This window comes from Glycine soja, chromosome 4 (genome assembly GCF_004193775.1).
Source record: "Glycine soja cultivar W05 chromosome 4, ASM419377v2, whole genome shotgun sequence".
Lineage (NCBI taxonomy): Eukaryota > Viridiplantae > Streptophyta > Magnoliopsida > Fabales > Fabaceae > Glycine > Glycine soja.
This window is the reverse complement of record NC_041005.1, coordinates 26,680,298-26,701,797: the sequence shown is the minus strand read 5'-3', so window position 1 is coordinate 26,701,797 and position 21,500 is coordinate 26,680,298. Positions and strand designations below refer to the sequence as shown.

The window sequence follows — 21,500 nt, the reverse complement described above, 5'->3', positions numbered from 1 at the left end:
GTCACCTATCATTTCATTGATGTGGAGTGGAAACTTCAATAGAGGGTTTTAAGTTTTGTGAAGGTGCCTGCTTCGAGGCGTGGAATTTGTTGGACAAGTGGCCTCAATAACTTAAGAACGGGGGTGAATTAAGTCTTACAATTCCCACTAACAAACTTTTAAACCCCTTCTAATAATAGGCTCAGAATGCAGAAGAAGAACAAGCAATCAATTTAATAATGTTCTTTAAACATGCAAGACAAAATTTATTGCAATAAAATAAATGAGATAAGGGAAGAGAGAAATACAAACTCGATTTATACTGGTTCGGCCACTTCTCTTGCCTATGTCCAGTTCTCAAGCAACCCCACTTGAGATTTTTCACTATCTTTGTAAAAATCCTTTTTACAACTTCTGAACACCCAAGGAATCCCTTTCCCTTGTGTTCAGGAAATTCACAATTCAAGAGGCAACTAGTCTCTTGATTACAATTGACTTTATGAGAAGAACAGAAAGATTTCTCTCCTTTAGAATGAATAATACAATTTGAAGTTTTTGGATGAACTCTCAATAGATTTGCAAGTGTTTGCCCAAGAGTTGTTGAGAGAGAATTTGACAATGAAGTTCTCTTAGAATATCTCTCTCTTGCTTTTTGAAGTCAGACACACACATATAAATGCCCTTCGTGCCTTTTCAAAATGGTTTGAATAGATGTGTCTTTTCAAAAAGCTTTTTATGAAATTTTTCATTGGTAATCGATTACCAGAAATCAATTACAGGTTTCTGGTAATCGATTACACAGTTATATTTTGAAGGGTCATGACTTTTGAATTTGAATTTCAAGAGTTTTGTTGCTGGTAATCCATTACAAACATCTGGTAATTGATTACAGGTTTAAAATTCAAATTCAAAACCCTTTTTAACAACTATTTTTCAAAATTGTCTTCTGGTAATTAATTACACTGTCTGGCAATTGATTATCAGAGCCTTGAATGTCTTGGAAACACTTTGTTTTGAGGCAAGGCTTGATCTTGAGTTAATCTTGAAGCAAGGCTTTGTTTGTTGAAGCAACCTTGTAGTAATCTTGAAGCAATGGTTAACCTTTGAAGCAGCCATGTTTGATTTTTCTTTGGCATCATCAATATCATGTATTCATACATTCACAGGATTAATGTAGCAGATGCCATTTTTAAGTGCTTGAAGACGTGGGAGATTGAAGAAAAGGTGTTTTCGGTGTCAGTTGCCAATGCTTCTTACAATGACTCATGTTTGAAGAATTTGAAAGAGAACTTATCACTTAGCACAAAATTAGTTATGAATGAAGATTTGATTCATGTTAGATGTCGTGCACACATATTGAACTTGTTGGTACGAGATGAGCTTGGTAAGAAAAAAAAATTTCATTCAAAATGTTCCTGGAAGTGTGAAGTATATTAACCATAATGATGCAAGATTGAAGGCCTTCGGTGATGTTGTTGAACAAAAGCGTCTAAAAGAAAGAAAGCTCATCCTTGATTGTCCAACTAGGTGGAATTCTATTGAAATTCAAAATTGCCTTTTAGGCTTATGGAGAACAAGATCCTATTTATATTTATGCACCTTCAAATGAAGATTGGGAAAAAGTGTTGAAAGTTTGTAAACTTTTAGAAATATTTAACTTAGCTACACATATAATATCTGGCAGTGAGTATCCAACTGCTAATTTGTATCTTGCAGAAGTTTGGAGGGTCAAGCAAGTAATTGACAATGCATGATGAATATTTTTCATGAGATATAGCAGCCCCAATGAAACTATAATTTGACAAATATTGGGGACAATGTAATTTGTTGATGTCCATTGCTAGTGTTTTAGATCCTAGGTGCAAGTTTTGTATGATAGGCGTTTGCTTCCCTTTGTTGTCCAAGCTTGAAGAAATTGCTAAGGAAAATGTGAAATTATGAAGTGATCTTCAACAATTATATGATGAGTATGTGGCTTTAAGCAATGAAGAGTCATCCTCAAATGAAAGGAATGTTGGTGGCATAAACTCTTTAACTGTCCATGTGCCTAATACATCTGCTATGACTAGGTTTGATCAATTAATGAGCCTTATGCATGAAAAGGAAATAATTCCACCAATGAAATCAGAACTAGATGCTTATCTTGAGAAGAAAAATACTTATATTCCTAATAATGGAAACTCCTCTTTTATTGCCTTGGAGTGGTGGAGGAATAACAACTTCAAATATAAGATTTTATCAAAGATGGCAAGAGATACACTAGTTGTTCCAGTATCAATCGTTGCATCAGAATCTACATTTAGGGCTGGAGGTAGAGTAATTGATGAGTATCGTTCTAGATTGAATGAAGAATCTATTGAAGCTCTCATATGCGGTGGGGATTGGATTTGCTATAATTACAATTTGAAGAGAAAAACAAAGGTACACAAATTTTATTTTTGATTGACTCTTTTGTAATATATTTATTTTTCTAATAACAATTTTCTTTATTATGAAGGTGGATGATCAACCGCTTGAAGAAATCACCTTGAAAATATCATAAAATGATTATGACTTATTTGGAAATATAAGTAAGATGTTGAGACATTTTCTGTTTAAAAAATATTTCTTTAACTTTTCTAAAATGATTTAAAGTGTTTTGATAATATGTTGAAGATTTGATAATATGTTGTCTCGTTGCTTCATGTTTGGGAGATGATTTGGGAATTAATTTTTTCTTCTTCTTTGTATTTAACTTGCCTTGGTTCTTATTTCTTATTTATTTTAGTATTTGACATTCAGATTTTCGAATGGAACTTATAGTATTTTACTTAGCTTGCTTATTTTGTTTATAATTTTTTTTGAATACTTAAAGTGTTCCGATTATAATTCTTACTTGAATCATTGTGATTAGTGAATTTTAATCACATATTAGAGTGCTCTAATTAATTTTAACTAATTTTTGTCATGAACAAATTAAAAGAAAAGTATGTGTATTTCTTTATATTAAATTTAAAAAAGTATTATACAAATTCTCAAAGTTACCCTAAAAAAACTTATGACAAGTAAATAGGTCAAACCAAACTTTATATTTTTAATTCAGGCCAAGATCATACCTAGTTAAGCTTGGCTTGACATGACCTATTTCTAACCCTAGGTGCAGTGGCATAAAGAGAAAAGGAGGCAAAGGGGTCTCGTGGGCACTGCATAAAGAAGAAAGAGAAAAGGAAAGTAAAAAAATTGTTGGACCGCTCAAATTAACTAAAAACTTGAAGATTAGTTACCACTAGAGACATAAAATCAAAGAGTTCTTAAAACCTATATGTCACTAAAGGGCCATTTAAAAGTGGTTAAGAAACCAAATCGGGTTCTACCACTAAAGATGTCCTTCCAAAGAATGTTTGATTTGTTTCCAAATTTAATGTTGATTTTATCAAACTTTGTACAAAGATTGTTTGATTTGTTTTCAAATTTACCCATTGAATTGTTCTCTAGATCTCCCCTAGTCTCTCTCTCTCTGAGTTATGTACTTGTGTTCCATGGTGTGGTGAACTATTGAGTTACATGCATGATCATAAAATTGTTATCTCAAACTTCCCTAAAGAATATCAAAGCGACGTATGAGAGTGTCTCCAAATTCGTTGATCATGAAGTGCTTTCAGCTCATTCGTCTGCAATTGATTTACAATCAATTTCGAAAATGACATTATATATCCAAATGCAGAAATGATACCAACTCAGCGCTGAAAGCAATGCTATTTCCTCTCCAAATACACCATAGTAAAGCAACAAATTTTCATCTATATAACTTAATAACTGACAACAGAATAAAACCCAAGGGGTTGGTCAAGTGGAGCAAGATAGGATCTCCCATCAAACAGGTCACAGGTTTGACGTCCCATTCATCTCCTAGTAGTGAGATAAATACAAGTACCTCTGCGAGCGCTCATTGAGTTCAAAGACTTTTCATGCCTTGTAATATGACACCATTCTCTCCCCCTAAATTTCTTTTATACCAAACTGATAACAGAATACGGTAGCCTGCATTGAAGTTATAAATTATCTCTAGGTCCATAAGTATCAAACAAAAAGACATCAAAACAGTGCGTCCAAAAAGACATCAGAACATCAATTATTTACTTATATGAACCAATAAGCAATTTACTAAATAGTTTTACTGCAGAGGAACTTAACCTCAACTTCCATCACAACAATGACAAAAAAGAAAAAAAAACAAGTGAAAAAGTGATAAAACAAAGGTTATTTTATCACAAAATATTGCAGATCTGATAAAAGTGCACATCCCTTTTATATATCAGAAGGAGGAGGAAAGATGCGTGACACAGGAGATATTACATATTGTTGGATATAATTCTTAGAATTGTTTGGGTCAGGAATCCAATGAATCTCACTCATGTTTGGTGTCTCAACAAAGGCCATAGTGAACCCTCCTACCTTCACTAGTTTCCCTCTCTTCCCTGCCCTCAGTATAAGGTTCCCATGCTGGTACGAAAATATGCCATTGGTAAGACAAATTATGTCACCTGAATCAAAAGCATCGCACTCGTCGCCCCAGAACTGGAAATGAATAGCTGCAGTCGCATCTGCCACAAGAGCCAGGCATATCTTGTTTTGCCCTTCTACTGTGGTCTTGCCTTTGTCCAAAATGATAAATTTGGTGTCTATATTGTTCTGAGCTGCAGGCACAATGTCTTTGAGAAGAATCATGTTTTCACTTGTTGTTTCCTTCAACAACCTACAGTTTGTCAGATAATACAACATAACTTTTGGTAAAGAATGCAAAAATCATTAATTTGAGGAGCTTCTAGAAACCGAATTAAAAATGCAGGACATGTATTTGTAGAAATTAAAATGTGATGCGATAGAAAGTTATACATCCACTGCGACGAGTGCATTTACTTGTCATAAGTTTTTTTAGGGGTAACTTTGAGAATTTGTATAATACTTTTTTAAATTTAATATAAAGAAATACACATATTTTTCTTTTAATTTGTTCGTGACAAAAATCAGTTAAAATTAATTAGAGCGCTCTAATATGTGATTAAAATTCACTAATCACAATGATTCAAGTAAGAATTATAATCGGAACACTTTAAGTATTCAAAAAAAAATTATAAACAAAATAAGCAAGCTAAGTAAAATACTATAAGTTCCATTCGAAAATCTTAATGTCAAATACTAAAATAAATAAGAAATAAGAACCAAGGCAAGTTAAATACAAAGAAGAAAAAAAAAATAATTCTCAACTCATCTCCCAAACATGAAGCAACGAGACAACATATTATCAAATCTTCAATGTAATTTCTTGAAGTTGTTCATCCACCATCTTTCTCTGAATGCAATGAAAGGGACCGATAGCATGGGTATTTTGTGATTCACATGTCAAATTGGGCAAATCCGTGTACAAGTCTTGGTTGATGGAGGAAGTTCAGATAATTTTTTACAACCCCAAATTGCTGAATTTCTTAAACTCCCGGTGGAACCAGGTCCTTGTTTCAAAGTTTTGGGCCAATCTATGACTGTTGAGGGAGTGGTCCCTAATTTGTCCATCACATTACAAGGATATGAGTTGAGAGTACCTGTATTCTTATTGCCTATGGCAGGATTCATGGCTGGCTACTTTAGGCCCACATGTGGCAGACTATGCAGCTTTGACACTAAAATTTATCTACAATGGAAAATTTGTGACATTACAAGGAGAGAGGCACATCACCTAAAATGGCTCAATTCAATCATTACAGAAGGATGTGAATATTGATGCTATTGCTGATTCATTTACTGTTCAGCTATTTCAGTTCCACACTGAGGATGATGTTTTGAAAGATTTACCACCACATATAGCCCCAGAGATTGCCCTATTGCTGCACACTTACAGTTCAATGTTCCAAACTCCAACATCATTACCACCTGCTAGAAGTCAAAATCATGTTATTCCACTTTTGGAGGGTACGCAGCAAGTCAAAGTCAAACCGTGAAGATATCCTCATAGCCAGAAAGAACAAATTGAGAAGATGGTGCATGAAATGCTAGACCAAGAACATTTGACACATCTGGAAAATGTGCTACGAGTCCTTAAACAACATGTATTGTTTGTGAAGTTGTCAAAGTGTTCATTTGGAGTATTGGAAATTGAATACTTGGGACACATAGTTTCCAGAACAAGGAGTATCTATGGGTAGTAGTATGGTTCAGGCAATCCATGAGTGGCCACCACCCACAAATGTGACACAACAGTTTCACTAGCCAGATTTGAAGCATGATGTGCAACAATTTGTTCGATCTTGTGCAATTTGTCAACAAGCAAAAACTTTACATACCAAAGCTGCTGAGCTGCTGCAGCCACTGCCTACACCATCACATATATGAGAGGATATAGCAATGGATTTATCACTGGCCTACCAAATTCGTATGGCTTCAATACTATTCTGGTAATAATAGACCGTTTATCAAAATATGGTCATTTCATAGCACTCAAAGGGGATTACACGAGCAGGTTTGTAGCTGAGTTATTCATGACTCATGTGGTTAAATTACATGGAATGCCTAAGTCAATAGTGTCTGACAGGGATAAGGTTTTTACTAGCAATTTCTGGAAGAACTTATTTCAATTGCAGGGTACCACATTGGCCATGTCCTCAACCTACCATCCTCAATCCGATGGCCAATCAGAAGTAGTGAACAAGTGCTTGGAGATGTTTCTCAGGTATTTCACTTTTCACAATCCAAAAGCTTGGTACAAGGCTTTAAATTGGGCAGAGTTTTGGTACAACACATCATTTCACACCAGCATTGGTATGACACCATTTAAAGCATTATATGGGAGAGATCCACCAGCTCTGACTCGATACAATCCACAGGCATCAGACCCTGTTACTCTGCAGGAACAATTGATCATCAGGGATAGAACTTTACAGCAATTGAAACAACATTTGGAAAAAGCTCAAGTATACATGAAGAACCAAGCTGACAAGAAGAGAACTGATGTGTCCTTCACAATTGGAGATTTAGTTATAGTGAAGCTCCAACCATATAAGCAACACTCTGTCACTTTGAGAAGAAATCAGAAGTTGGGAATGATATATTTTGGGCCATTTCCTGTTGTGGCCAAAATAGGTAATGTGGCTTACAAGTTACCCCTACCTGATGCGGCCAAAATACATCTAGTTTTTCACATCTCTCAGCTGAAGCCTGAAGCCTTTCAAAGGAATTCCACAAGAAAAGTGCATGCCTTTGCCTCTAACCACAACCGATACAGGTCCAGTAATTGCCCCAATTGACATTCTGCAAACTAGGTCCATTAAGAAAGGCTCAAATTTTATACCACAGGTGCTTGTGCAATGGGACAACACGACTCCACTTGAAGTCGCATGGGAGGATGTTAATGAGATGTTAGACAACTTCCCTAACTTCAACCTTGAGGACAAGGTTGCCATAAATGGGGATGGTATTACAATGAAGAAAAATAGGAAAGGCGCATTCTCAGCCAAGTCAGCTAAAGGGGACCCACATGGAGACAAAGGGAATAATGTTGTTAGCAGTGGTCCGAAAATGATGGGGCAAAGGAAAGGAATGAGGAATCGCATGACTAGCACCAAGCAAACCCCACTTTATAGGTTACCTTAATTTCCTATATTTTAACCTCTTAATTTCAAATAAAAGATAAAAGAAACCGCATGTAATCTGAACAAAAAATAATTCAAAACTCTGAAAAATCACTAATTAGACAATTTAAATTCAAAGCTAAGATATTAATTAAACTAAATTAATGTAGTTTAAATAATAAAACTTAAATAAATAAAGTCATTCAATTCATCATTGAGTAATAATAAGACTAAAATAACAAGAACAGAATGAATGAATGTTTATTAAACTCAGGATCAAGCAAGTTTTACTTGAATGAAGTCATAACAAGTATAACTAAATCACATAAATTTTCTTTCTGTCGAGCAAAAATTATAATGTCAACAGCGTTCCACAAGTATGGAAAAGAATAAGTAAAGAAAGAAACCAACAAGGAGTGAATAGGCAATTTAGTCCCTGAGATTGTAACCACTTTGCATATTAGTCCCTGACTTAAATTTTAATTCATAATAGTCCTTAACTTTACCTCCGTTATGCAAATAAGTCTCTGCTGTTAAAATCTAATTTCCTCCGTTAGTCAAATGTCTATTTGGCAAACGTAAGCATCCAAAGTGGCAGGTTTGAGTCCAAGTCAGCAATATTATGTGGCAAGGCAAGGACTGAATTGAAAAATTAGGTTAAGAAGAAATCAAAAATGAAGTAAACCCATTTTCCCTTTCACTGTCTTACTGCTGTAGGGTTTTTTAACTGTTTGCCTCTTCCCTCCCCTGCATTCTCGTGATTGAGGGTTCGCGCTTTTTGTCAGGTTGGTGGTTTCATTCAATTCGTTTGCATTGTTTTGGTGGTTTGATTTGGGGTTTTATATGTTCGAGGGGTTTCATCTGCATTGTCTTCGCGCTTCGTAGGGAGGTTTATGATCCTTTATTATTTTCGTTTATGATGCTCTGTTTTTATAGATGACAATGTTTTTGGTTTTTGATTGTGTCTTCGCGCTTTTTGACAATGTCAATGTCTTCACGCTTTTTGAGGTAGGTTTTTTTATTTCCTAATATCTGACCATGTTTGCGGTTTCTGATTGTGTAGAATGAATGACAATATAACTTTAGTATTGCACCATGGAGGAAGATTCACTCCACGTGCCAGTGATGAAAAGGTTGAATATATAGGCGGAGAATTTGACGTTTGGGATATATCTGCAGATTGCCTGAATGCATTTATCTTATATGATCTGGTGAAAGCTTGTAAGAAGTATAGTAATATAGGAGAATGTTTTTGGTTGATTGATAAGGACTTAGATTTTAATCATGGGTTAAGGAGTTGTACAACTGATGGAGATATATTACACTTAGTTAGGGATGCTTTTGAAAATGAGAATGAGATAAATGTTTATTTTCATCATGAAGTAGATCCAATTTTAGAAGAAGTCCCACAGATGTTGTACTTGGAATGTGATCCAATTCGAAAAGCTGTTGAGAATGAGGATGATTTAGATGATGTACCTGTTGCTGGCCATGAGGAAGGTAAGTTTTAATTCATCTGTACTTGGTCCGACATGGTTACCATAATTAATTAATATGATTACTTTTTACTTTATCACCATTGATGCAGATGTTGGTGCTGGAGAGCAGAGAGATGCTGGTGAGCAGATGGATGCTGGTAAGCAGAGGGATGGTGGTGAGCAGAGGGATACTGATGCTGGTGAGCAAAGAGATGGTAGTGAGCAGAGGGATACTGATGCTGGTGAGCAAAGAGATGGTAGTGAGCAGAGGGATGCTGAAGCTGGTGAGGAGAGAGATGTTGATGGTGAAGAGAGAGATGTTGCTGATAGTGAGGAGGAAAAGGAAGTTGACAGTGATGAGACAGATGTTGAGTGGTTTATAAATTTCTCTTGTATGTTGAATGAAGTTGAAGCTGAAGTTGAGACAGATGGTTATCATTCAGAAGAGCTTAATATCCCCATTAGTAGTGATGATGAAGATGAGGATGTTGAAGTTTATCCTCAATATAGTCAAAGTAGTGGAGTTGGTGAACAGAAGTTGGAATTAGGGATGGAGTTTGGTACTCTAGATGAATTTAAATCTGCCTTGAGGGAGTATAGCATATTGATGGGCAGGGAGTTCAAGTGGAAGAAGAATGATAAACAGAGGGCTAGAGCAAAATGCAAGAAGGCATTTTGTGATTGAGAAATCTACTGTGCAAAGAATGAAGTTAGAAACTCTTTTCAGATAAAGACATTTAAGCATAACCATAATTGCTGCAGAGAAGTGAACAACAAACAAGCAAATAGACAGTGGGTGGTCAGTAAACTTGAGGGCAAACTCAGAATGCAGCCAACCCTTAAATGTGTTGAAGCTTTGGAATATTTCAAGCAAGAGTTTGGAGTGCACATTGAAGTTACAAAGATGTGGAGAGCCATGAAAGAAGCAAAGCAATTAGTGGAAGGGAATGAGAGGAAACAATATGCCAAAGTATTTGATTATGCACATGAATTGTTGAGGAGCAATCCTGGATCAACAGTTAAGATCAACACAGTGCCAAGTCCAGAAGGTCCACCACAATTTCAGAGGCTATATATTTGTCTTGCTGGCTGTAAGAAGGGGTTTGTTGCTGGATGTAGACCATTCATAGGTCTAGATGGATGTTTCCTAAAGAGTGCATTTGGAGGAAACTTGCTCTCTGCTGTTGGGCTTGATGGCAATAACCACATCTATGTTATTGCTTATGCTGTTGTGGACATTGAGAACAAAGACAATTGAAAATGGTTTTTAACTTTGTTGCATGAAGATCTTGGGGATTACATACAGAATGGGTGGAATTTCATGTCAGACATGCAAAAGGTATGACTTGGTGTGATTTGCAATTGTTATCATAAGTTAGGTATTTAATTGAAGTTAATGACATAAGTTAGGGTCTAGTCCAGAAGTATTTACTACTTTGCTGCAATTTTTCAGGGACTTATTCCAACTTTACAGGAAGTCATGTCTGGTGCACCTCATAGATTTTGTGTCTTGCATCTTTGGAAAAATTTTACAAAGCAATGGAAAAGCAAGGAACTTAAAGGAATTGTGTGGCAATGTGCAAAATCCACTACTGTTGCTGAGTTTGAAGGCCATATGGCCCATTTGAAGACAATCAACTGCCAGGCTTGGGAGTATTTGAATAAATGGCCCAAACAAGCATGGACAAAAGCCCACTTCAGTACAATACCCAAGGTGGACAATATATGCAACAACACTTGTGAGGTATTCAATTCCAGAATTCTGCAGTATAGTTGCAAGCCTATTATCACAATGCTTGAAGAAATTAGAAGTTATATCATGAGAACCATGGCTGCCCGCAAGGTTAAACTTTTTGGAAAACCTGGACCATTATGTCCAGTGCAGTATAAAAGACTAGAAAAAGAATTTCATTTTGCTAATCAATGGACTCCCATTTGGTGTGGTGATAACATGGGCCTGAGATATGAGGTCCACATGTGGGGGAATAAGGTTGAGGTCAATTTAGGTGAATGGACATGCACTTGTGGAGTATGGCAACTAACAGGTTGTGTTCTTTATAGTTTTTTTTTTCATTCATAACCTACATGTGTGCTGATTTTACAACTTTGATGTAGGGATGCCATGCCGACATGTCATTGCAACAATAACTCACAAAGGAGGGAAGCCTGAGGACATGTGTCATGAGTGGCTGTCAATAGAAGCTTATAATAAGACATACCAGCATTTTATTGAACCAGTCCAAGGACCACAATATTGGGCCCAGACACAGTATACACACCCTGTTCCACCACATAAAAGGGTCCAAAGAGGAAGGCCAAAGAAAAATAGAAGGAGATCTGTAGATGAGGACAATGTCACAGAACATAAGCTAAAGAGGAAATTGGCTGAGTTTACATGTGAAAGGTGTGGCCAAACCAATCATAACATTAGAAGCTGTAAAAATATTGGAGTTCCTGTTAGGCCAAAGAAATATGTTGCACCATCAACTTCAAATGAGGATGACCACCTATTATCTCAAGATGAACAAGCTTTGAATGAGGCTGAAGAAGCTGCTGCTCATGTTCAACAAGATCCGATGGAGATTAATTTATCTCAGCCTCATTTGTCACAAGATAGTGACATGGAGTTGATGGTAAATATTTGTCACAACAAAGTAGTTTTATCTCAACCTAATTTGTTGCAGCACTCCATTTTTATATATTACAATTATTCATGTTTGACATTTACATGTAGGTCCTTGCAACTATTGTTCCACCAATAGCAAGGAATAAGTTAACCATAACAAGAGCCAAACAAAGGAAGGTTGCTGATAAAGATGATGCAGAAAACTGAAGAAGCATTTTTTGTTGCATTTTGAAGGTTGCTGAAGGTTGCTGAAGACCCATTTTTTGTTGCGCATTTTGAAGGTTGCTGAGTTTGAAGGTTGCTGATGAAGAAAACTGAAGAAACATTTTTTGTTGCATTTTGATATTAGGATGTGTAGTTGTATATTTTGAAAGCTTCACTGGCATGTGAAATGATGTAAACATTATGGCCTACTGAACAATTGCTTCTAACTACCATGCTTTGGGATGTCAAATATTATGTGAAATTGATCTAAAGTCATGTTTCTTCTCTTTCTTTTATAAATTATACACTGTGTTGGATTTGGAGTTGGAGTAGTACAATCCATCCCAACATACATTATGAGCTGCTTCTTATTACCTAATTCTCTTTCTTTTATTAAATTATATTTAATAAACTGCAAATTTCAGCAACAAATTTCACCAACAAATTATATTTAATTGAAATGGATAATTGACAGTAGCAACAAAAGCTGCTATTACACTACAAAAGCTACTTCCTATTACAAATTCTTCAGCAAAACAACAATTGACAGTAGCAACAAAAGCTGCTATTACACTACAAAAGCTACTTCCTACTACAAATTCTTCAGCAAAACAACAATTACAATATCAAAAGCTGCTATTACACATTTTACCTAAAATACATTCCCCCTAAAACTAACATTACAATTAAAAATGAAAAACCTAACAACACAATGTTTGTTAAATTTCTCATTTTCTTCTGCAAAGCTTCAATTTGTAGCCTCAAATCAGTCACTACCATTGTTTCTCTTGAGACAGAAGACGAATTAGAAAGTTGGTTTTCTTCTTCAACCCATTGAAAAAATTGACAGTTATCTGGGTCTGTTTGGGGTAATGCACAAGTATAGAATAACCTTCCTGGGTTCCTTCTTGTTCTTGCAGTTCGAATAGCTGCACGTCTTCCATGGTGGCATTGCCGTATGAAACTACCAGAAAATGCACAACAACTGCCACTTGCAGACATGGACAAATCAAGTGAACAAGCAGCAGGGAATGAGCCTCAGAGTAGAAGAAGAAGAAGCAACTCAGCGTGGGAAGAAGAAGAAGAAGAAGAAGAAGAAGAAGCAACCAGCAGCTTCGTAAACCCTAATTTTTTTGGGGAAGAAGAAGCAACCTTGCATGTGAGAGACAATTTATAGATGCAGACCTCAGTGCCACGTTGGACAATCTACGTGGCACTGAATTGCCACCTATACACCTCACTAACGCCGTCACCTGAGAATTTAACGACAGGGACTATTTTGCAAAACTTATGTAAAGTTAGGGACTATTATGAATTAAAATTTAAGTCAGGGACTAATATGCAAAGTGGTTACAATCTCAGGGACTAAATTGCCTATTCACTCAACCAACAAGTATGGAAAAGAATAAGTAAAGAAAGAAACCAACGATCAAGTAGTAATTAACGCACTAAGCATGACACCAAAAATCTAAATCATTGTTTTTCCATTTAGAACTATAGCTAAATAAGCTAACAGCAGCATTACAAGTAAAACAACTCAATAACCGAACAAAAATCCCCACAATTACTACTGAAAATCATTTAATTAATGTCTTGATATTAATACGTTTTATACATTGATTTTCAGTAGACAAGCCTAAGCTGATTCATTTAATTGGTGGGAATTCCCAGCAATGCAAAGGAAAGTGCTTTGTGGTGGGGTCTTCCCGATTCCCGATCCCAATATACAAAAATTGTACTACATTTTGCACTGCTCCATTCCATTGTATGATTTCACTCATTTAACTGTTGGGTGCTTTTAGGGTTCTGCTCTCTCTGCCCCATAAAAGGATATACTAGTGGGCACTATGCTATGTGTGTAGCATGTACAATTACCATGACCCACTCACTCAGCCTTTAAACTTTCATATAAATATATGTACCTACCTATCCTATGAGCTTCTAAACATTTTTCTCCTCATGCCAAAGGCAAACGCATCACTTACTTTTTATGGGAAAACCACTCCCAACCTATATTTACTTCCCCTAAGGTGACAAGTGAAGTGATAATAATGCTTAAACTATGTTTAGTATGAAAGTTCAATGCAGCAGGTTTAAAGGCATCATTTGGTAAACCGAAAGCTATCTTCTTCAAAGCAAGCTTAAAGGGATTATTTAGATGGAATTTTTTTAGTATAACTTTATTCAATGATGCCATACTCATATCCATATGATCTATTTTTGAAAACAGAAATCTATTGTTTAATAATGTGAGATCCTGTCCCAGCAATGAATACAAATATATATGTGATCATTATATTAAAGCAAATACAGTTTACGGCCCAAGAAAAAATAAATAGATATAACGCCCACACAAAGTGTCATTCAGCAAAAACAAGTGTAAAATTATCCTAAAATTAGCAACCAAATTAGTAGTTCTAAAGAGAATTGTGATATTTAGGCTTTTGTACCAAGTAAAGTAAATTATGAAATACCTTCTTTCTATTTTATTTTCATTTTCTTTAGCCTGAAAGCCTCAAATAAAATTAATAGGAAGTAAAGTTCATAAGGAGCTTGACACTACTAACCTCCAGGAAATTCAGGACTATCAAAGCAAAATAACTAAGAGACCAGATTAGATTGCATTTATTGAATATAAAGTAAAATCTTATGTAATTTTGGAAGTTTGGTGAGTCGAGCTGCAACGGAATCAACATTAAAAAAAACCCTCTATACATAATTTCAAAATAATAAAATAATGGCAGATCTTGCTCTTCCAAAACAGCCTAAGACAACACCATTAAACAAAAATTTCAAAAGAGTATAGATCCCCACGGTAACGAAAGAAGAAGTACGAAATCAAACTAAATAGGATTACGCCAAACTGAGATCTTGCAAAGAAGGAAACGCACATACGAAATTAAGGCTTCACCAACACAACATGAGAGCACGTAAAGCACGGAATTCGGATTTGAGGAAGCAAAGACAAACCTAAATCGCATCCAGAAAGAGCATTCAGGTGAAACTCGATTTGATCTACCGTTGCGGCGACAGATTCAAAGTGGCTCAATATAGAGACAAAGCGATTTCGCTTCCGCTTCCGCTTCGTTCCTTCCTCCTTCCTATCAATGGAAATGGAAATTGGAGTTTAAATTCGCAGATAGAGAGAGAGAGAGGACAGAGAAAGGACTGCGTTTTTGTTTTTGTTTGCGGGAGTGACGCGTCTCAATTAAATAATTTTAATAAGTTGAATTCTGGCATTTGGAACCTAGAAACATAACTTTGGATAGAATCTCATTGCTCTGTACTAATTTGTTATTTATTTTTTACTTGATTAGATTTTTGTATTTTAAAACTCAATTAAATAATTTTGTAACTAAGAAGCCGTCAAACGAATGAAAGATATGAAAAATATTTGTCTTCAATAAAATATAAAGGAAACTAGTATTATTTTTTCTTTTACTATTGTTTTATAATATTTTTAGAAATAATTATTTTAATATAAAATAATTATTTTAATATATATTTATTTTATGGGATTTTATCTAAACTATATATTTGTAAGTAGAAATTTTTTAAAGGTTGTCTGCATCAATGAATTGTAGGTGCAAGCTTTATAGGATATGACCAACACCAAGTAATCATAGGTAATACCGAGCATTTGTAAGTAAAAATTATTTTGAGTTTTATCTACACTAAATAAGAGTAGATACAAATCTTGAATTTTACTTATGACAAACAATTATAGGTATAAGTATTTTTTTATTTTACTTATGACAAACAATTATAGGTATAAGTATTTTTTTACTTTTACCTACTGTAATTTATGTCTGTAGCATAGTTGTCAGGCGGAGCGGAGCGGCACCCATCCGCAACGTACATGTGTGTAGCAGGGCGGTTTCGGGTCGTGGCTGGAGCAGCCGTTATCACGGCGGAGCGGCGCGAGTTGCGGAGCAGTTTTTCACGCCGTTACTTCGAAGCACGGTGGTTCTGAGTGGGTTCGATGGTTCTGTTCTGTGTTGCTTCTTCTGCTTTGTTCTTCCCAGAGAGAGAGGGAGAGAGAGAGAGGGCACTATGTTGCTTCTTCTGCTTTGTTCTGTGTTGCTAAGAAACCCTCGATCTCAGATCTCGCACCCGCGCCCTCCACCAACTCTTTATCTCCACTTCTCCCAAAATTGTCCTGCCTTAATTATCTATCATGTGTATACAGTATATTCACGTTCTAATATACCATTAGGGGATTCAGCAAAACAAAACATATATACCACTAGGGCTGGCTTATGTAGAGGCAAAAAATATTAATATATAATAATAATGTTAATAATTAAATAATATAGAAATAATATTAAATAAATATAATAATATCATAGTTTTATAATATTAAAAACTTATATATATATATATATATATATATATATATATATATATATATATATTTATATTTTTGTTTTAAAGTTTAACATTTCTAGTTAAATTGTAACTGAACAATATTAATATACAATAATAATGTTAATAATTAAATAATATAGAAATAATATGAAATAAATATAATAATATCATAATTTTATAATATTAAAAACTTATATATATATATATATATATATATATATATATATATATTTGAACATATATATATTATTAATTATTTATATTTTTGTTTTAAAGTTTAACATATCTAGTTAAATTGTAGACGAACAATATTAATATATAATAATAATGTTAATAATTAAATAATATAGAAATAATATTAAAAACTTTTATATATATATATATATATATATATATATATATATATATTATTAATTATTCATATATTTATATTTTTGGTTTTAAAGTTTAACATATCTAGTTAAATTGTAGTCGAGCAATATTAATATATAATAATAATGTTGATAATTAAATAATATAGACATAATATTAAATAAATATAATAATATCATAATTTTATGATATTAAAAACTTATATATATATATATATATATTTATATTTTTTTGAACATATATATATATATATATATATATATTATTAATTATTTAACATATATAAAAAAAACATTAGAATAGCGGTCATCCCGCTATCCGCTATCCCACTTTTGGGGTCAGCCGCTCCGCTCCGCAGGTATTGACAACTATGGTCTGTAGGTAAAAACCTCCCTAGAAATATATCATTTGCATGCATAAAAAATAATGCACATGATTTGGAAAATTGTGGTAAAAAATAATAGAAGAAAAGCAGATACATGATTGAAAAAATAAGTTGTTCGGAAGTGAGCAGAATCACGATCCCTCTCATACACATTTAATTTATCTATACCCCAATATATTTGCATTGGTAGTATATACCATATGCTTCGTCTCACATCACAATTCACATTCAAGATGATGTAGATGTGCAGAAAAGGATTGATGCTTTTCAAAAGAAATAAAGCATATGGTTGGTCAAAAAGTGAACACCGACATTTTTGTCGTCATCATAGAATCACGAACCCAAAAATAAAGTAAAATAAATGAATAAAACATAGTATGAAATGTTGGAAAGGAGCATATTATAGGAAGTATTTGAGAGAAATGGAGGAGAGAATATTTGAAAGAAGGTTAGCTTTTATTCCTTGAGAAATACTTTTGTTTTGGTTTCCTTGGGTTCACTTACAAATGATAACCTTTTTCCCTTTTATAGGCTCCAATGGAAAGTTCTAGATACATTAAGAAAGATTTCACACACTTCAAGGAAAAGTTCTACACACTTCTCTCAGTTACTTAGTTCTACACACTTGACATAGAAAGAGTCTCCTTCCTATGCACTTATCAACTCTGTACAAGTTGTTAGTGTGCGCTACCTTTGCACATGTTGCAAGCAGAAGCTCACAGACTGTAATAATTGCTCCTATAAGTATGACACATTGACTATTCTATATCAACTGATATCTAAGTGGGTGAAATTGCAAGCCACTATAGGAAAGCAACTATCTTTTCTCTGGTTATCTTTTGGTATTCAATAAAAAATTAGGATTATTCAATTCAAGGATGCTTTTGTACTCTTAAGTGACTAATGACTAATGTGGTTCAAACCTTTTTTTTCACTTGTAAGTGTACAATATGTATTATGTAGTCAAATGCATGGGCCAGATTTAGAACTTACACTTTGTAATATATGTTTTCTGTCTTTTGTTTGCTTTTGAGAAGATTTACACAAAGTGTGGGAGACGAGCAATGTCTATCATGATGATGGGATCTGCAACAACATTTATAGACTATGATGAGTGCTGGAAATTATTGCAGGTAACAAGAAACAAATCTCTTTATTTATGGGATTTATTCAACAAAAATTGTCTCCTTCATGACTCATTGGTTTCTCTCATTGCTTCAAGTCCTAACTCATCTGCTAAAGATGCTGGTACAATATATTACCTACATATGTTTTGGATAGGACAACTTTGTTTCTATGAGAACTTTTCATATGCTTTGGTTTCTATAATTTTTTATATTTTCTTTTTCAGGCACTATTAAAGTTATATATGCAAAGCTATCAAAATCTGGTTTTATCCTCTTGTCGTTTTTGCTGCTCATCATGCTTTCCTATTTGACATGAGTCTGAAGTGTTAGCTAAGGGTTGCAAATGACTACTTCCCTGCATCAAATTTTTCCAGCTCTTGGTGTATGGGATTAATTCAAAGTGGTGAACTTGTTGCTTTGCAAGTTGATGTTAGAAAATATTAGGCATGGAAGCCAGGTTCAACTAGGTGTGTATTTATTGACATCTATTTTAGATACGGTCTTAAGTTAGTGTTGGTTCCTGTCTTCTTGATACGAAGATGCTATTGGATATTGTATGAAATTGATTTAAGTGGGTAAGGAAGGAGATGGATATTAGTCATGCAAGGATGAAAAGGATATTAAAATAGATATTAAGCATTCTAAATAGATATTAAATAAAAATCATATGTCCAAACGCTAATAAATCTGGAAATAGATATAATTATTATTTATGTATTCATATTTTTGTAGGACTCAAGAGGAAGCTAATACAAAGTGGAAAGTGATGTGGTTCGCTGTTATCTGGACCATTTGGTTACAAAAAGAAATAAAATTATCTTTAACAATGCAGTCATGGATAAGGATAAAGTGTGGGAATTGGTTAAGCTAAGGTCGTGGCTCTGGTTGGCATGTAAGGGAAACAATTTCCTTACTCTTTGTATGACTGCTATACATTGCCAATGCTTTGTTTGACAGCGATGTGTTAAGTGAAATTGAAAAGGGATAAGTGTTGAGGCTTTGACGTCTGATATATGCTAGAAGGTCTGAAACAGAATTGACATAATTTGGAGGAACATCAGGTAGCTGTAAACAGTTCGACGTTGGGGAGGTTCTGCTTCTCTGGTTTTCTACGAGTTAAGCAGGTCGGTGATTTTGAGAGACTACATAGATATTAAAACAACACTGTTGCAATAAAGGAATAGCTGTGCGAAGGGATTGATTGGCGGAATACATTCAAACCAGGTATACATTGATGTTAAAGGCTGATTAGCCAGGTTACAGTAGATATGTTTTGCCGGGGAAACTTGTTATTGCAAATTGTGCTGGGTTTAATTTCTTATATGTAGTTTGAAGAGAAGTATCCTTAGGGATTTATGCTTGAAGCTGAATATCTTCTTAGTAAGATGTTTTTGGGTAGGGTACCCCTTATAACCCATCAATCATGTTTTTTGCTTGGCTGATAATAAAAAAATCATATAAAAAACCTGCCAACAGCAAGACCAATCTTCCTATTGAACAAACTAACTAAAAGAAAGCACAAAATAAATAAAATATATGCAGGTATTACAAGTATTAATCCTATTATTGGCTCAACATAGTTGCTGTTAACAAGTAAGACTTGGGTTATTACTGCACCAGGCAATGACTTCCAAATATTTTGGACTTGTATTCTATCACCCATTCTGCATGAGAGAGAATATCAACAGCATACCATGACTGCCTCTCTCAAATATTCAAACTCCACACACCAATTAAACAGAAGATTATCCTAGATTGGAGTCTAAAAGACTAAAACACAAATTCAACCATGTAGAGAATGTCTCCTCCAACTCATTCATACCACTGTTTGGTTGGAAGGGGGAGGGATTTTTATCGCTTAAAGTTCAGAAGTTAGGATGGGAGAGGAGGAAAAACAAGGAGGCAAACCATAATCCCTCCCTTCCAAGTTTTGCCTCCTCACCTTTCCATTCAATCAAAAGCAAGATCGGGATATGCAGTCTGCCTCCCTCTGCACAGTCCTCACTCCATCAATCAAAAGACGAAATATGCACATCTAAACGGTAACAAGCAGAAAAGGTCATCTTCCCACCATTTTCTAGCTCTGGATCAGTAGAATAGCTTTTAAAAAGAAGCCACAACACAGCACTACTATAACCATTGCAGAAGACATCAACATAGCAACAACAAGGGACCATATTTATGAGGCAAACAGAAGCCCCAATCAATTGAAGCATTCTTACATGTATTATTGGCATTTCTAATATATTCATCTGAACAATCATCATATCATATCAGTTTTACCCGTCTTTCTAACAAAAAATCCAAAATGGTAATCTAATTTATTACCACCTACAAATTCTTTCAATTAATGTCTGTCGCAACATGATTAGGGTAACAAAAACACTAAACAAAACATAAATCTTTCGGAAAAAGCAAAATAAGAATAATAAAAAAAAAAGGAAGGAAAATTGATGTGTACCTGTTGAGTAAAGGATTGGTGCGGGACCTTGTAATCCTTGTGGAGGGTGTAGAGCCCCAGAAACGACGCCGCTGCAGCCCCGGTGAAGAACGACGCCAATCTCACTCTCATCACATACCCATTTCCCCCCTTTCTCTCTCAGTCTCTATTACACTTCACAAATACTACTCCTTTCAACGATGTTGCTCAAAACACGCCGTCTCAGCCATGGACACCAGCGACGTCGTTTTACCTCACTACATTAGCAATTTGCTTTTTTTTAAAAATGTAATTTTAGTTTTGTTTAAAAAATGCTTTTTAGAAAAAGAAAAAATAACAGTTTTTTAAGGGAAAAAAATTAGAAAATTCATAAAATAGTTTTAAAAAAACTACTTTTTTTTTAAAAAAATTAAACGAGCTCTTTTACTCCTTTATCGGTTTGGTATTTAGGATGTAATCCATGGATTATTGCGTCATGCGAGTCCTAAAAATATAATTCAATTATGTCTTATTAGTGTAAAAAAATAAAGTCAACAAACTTAATTATTATATATGTATAAAATGATTACATACTATTTGTGTATGTATTGTTCATTCTTAAAAATATATATTCCTTTAATAAAAACTTTATATATAATTATGTTTTTTAAAAAATTTTAATGAAAATTATCAAATTTAAAAACATTCCTAAAAAATAGATATCACAAAGAGTATGAGAAATTGTTCCTTCTTAGCATTGGCCATTCTTTTCTTTCCATAAACATGAATTTAAAGGTTTTTTTATTAATTTTTTCATAAAATTTGGAAAGATTTTTCTTGGTAAGTGGAGAAAAAAAAAACAAAATAAAATAAAAATAAAAAAGAACAACTAAGATCTAAGTAAAAACAACACACGGCTTCATCAAGATGAAGAAAAGGTG

General features: G+C 34.3%; 1 protein-coding gene across 17 annotated transcripts; it reads right to left on the bottom strand.

Annotated features, from left to right (window-relative positions):
• Positions 1-3,564: 3,564 nt before the first annotated feature.
• Positions 3,565-20,816, bottom strand: LOC114409562 (SOSS complex subunit B homolog). Of its 17 annotated transcripts, none has more exons than XM_028373061.1 (5): positions 20,602-20,758; positions 18,007-18,099; positions 15,682-16,060; positions 14,859-14,989; positions 4,072-4,704 (listed from the first exon to the last, which is right to left on the bottom strand). In XM_028373061.1, exon 5 carries the CDS (start codon positions 4,684-4,686, stop codon positions 4,267-4,269), a length of 420 nt encoding a protein of 139 aa, XP_028228862.1. In that variant the 5' UTR covers positions 4,687-4,704; positions 14,859-14,989; positions 15,682-16,060; positions 18,007-18,099; positions 20,602-20,758; the 3' UTR covers positions 4,072-4,266. The 17 variants fall into 17 exon arrangements, 11 of the variants coding, with proteins under 11 accessions (XP_028228865.1, XP_028228862.1, XP_028228855.1 ...); XM_028373054.1 differs by having other exon boundaries at positions 4,072-4,714; positions 20,602-20,757; XM_028373056.1 differs by having other exon boundaries at positions 4,072-4,714; positions 15,686-16,060; positions 20,602-20,757.
• Between the last annotated feature and the right edge of the window lie 684 nt (positions 20,817-21,500).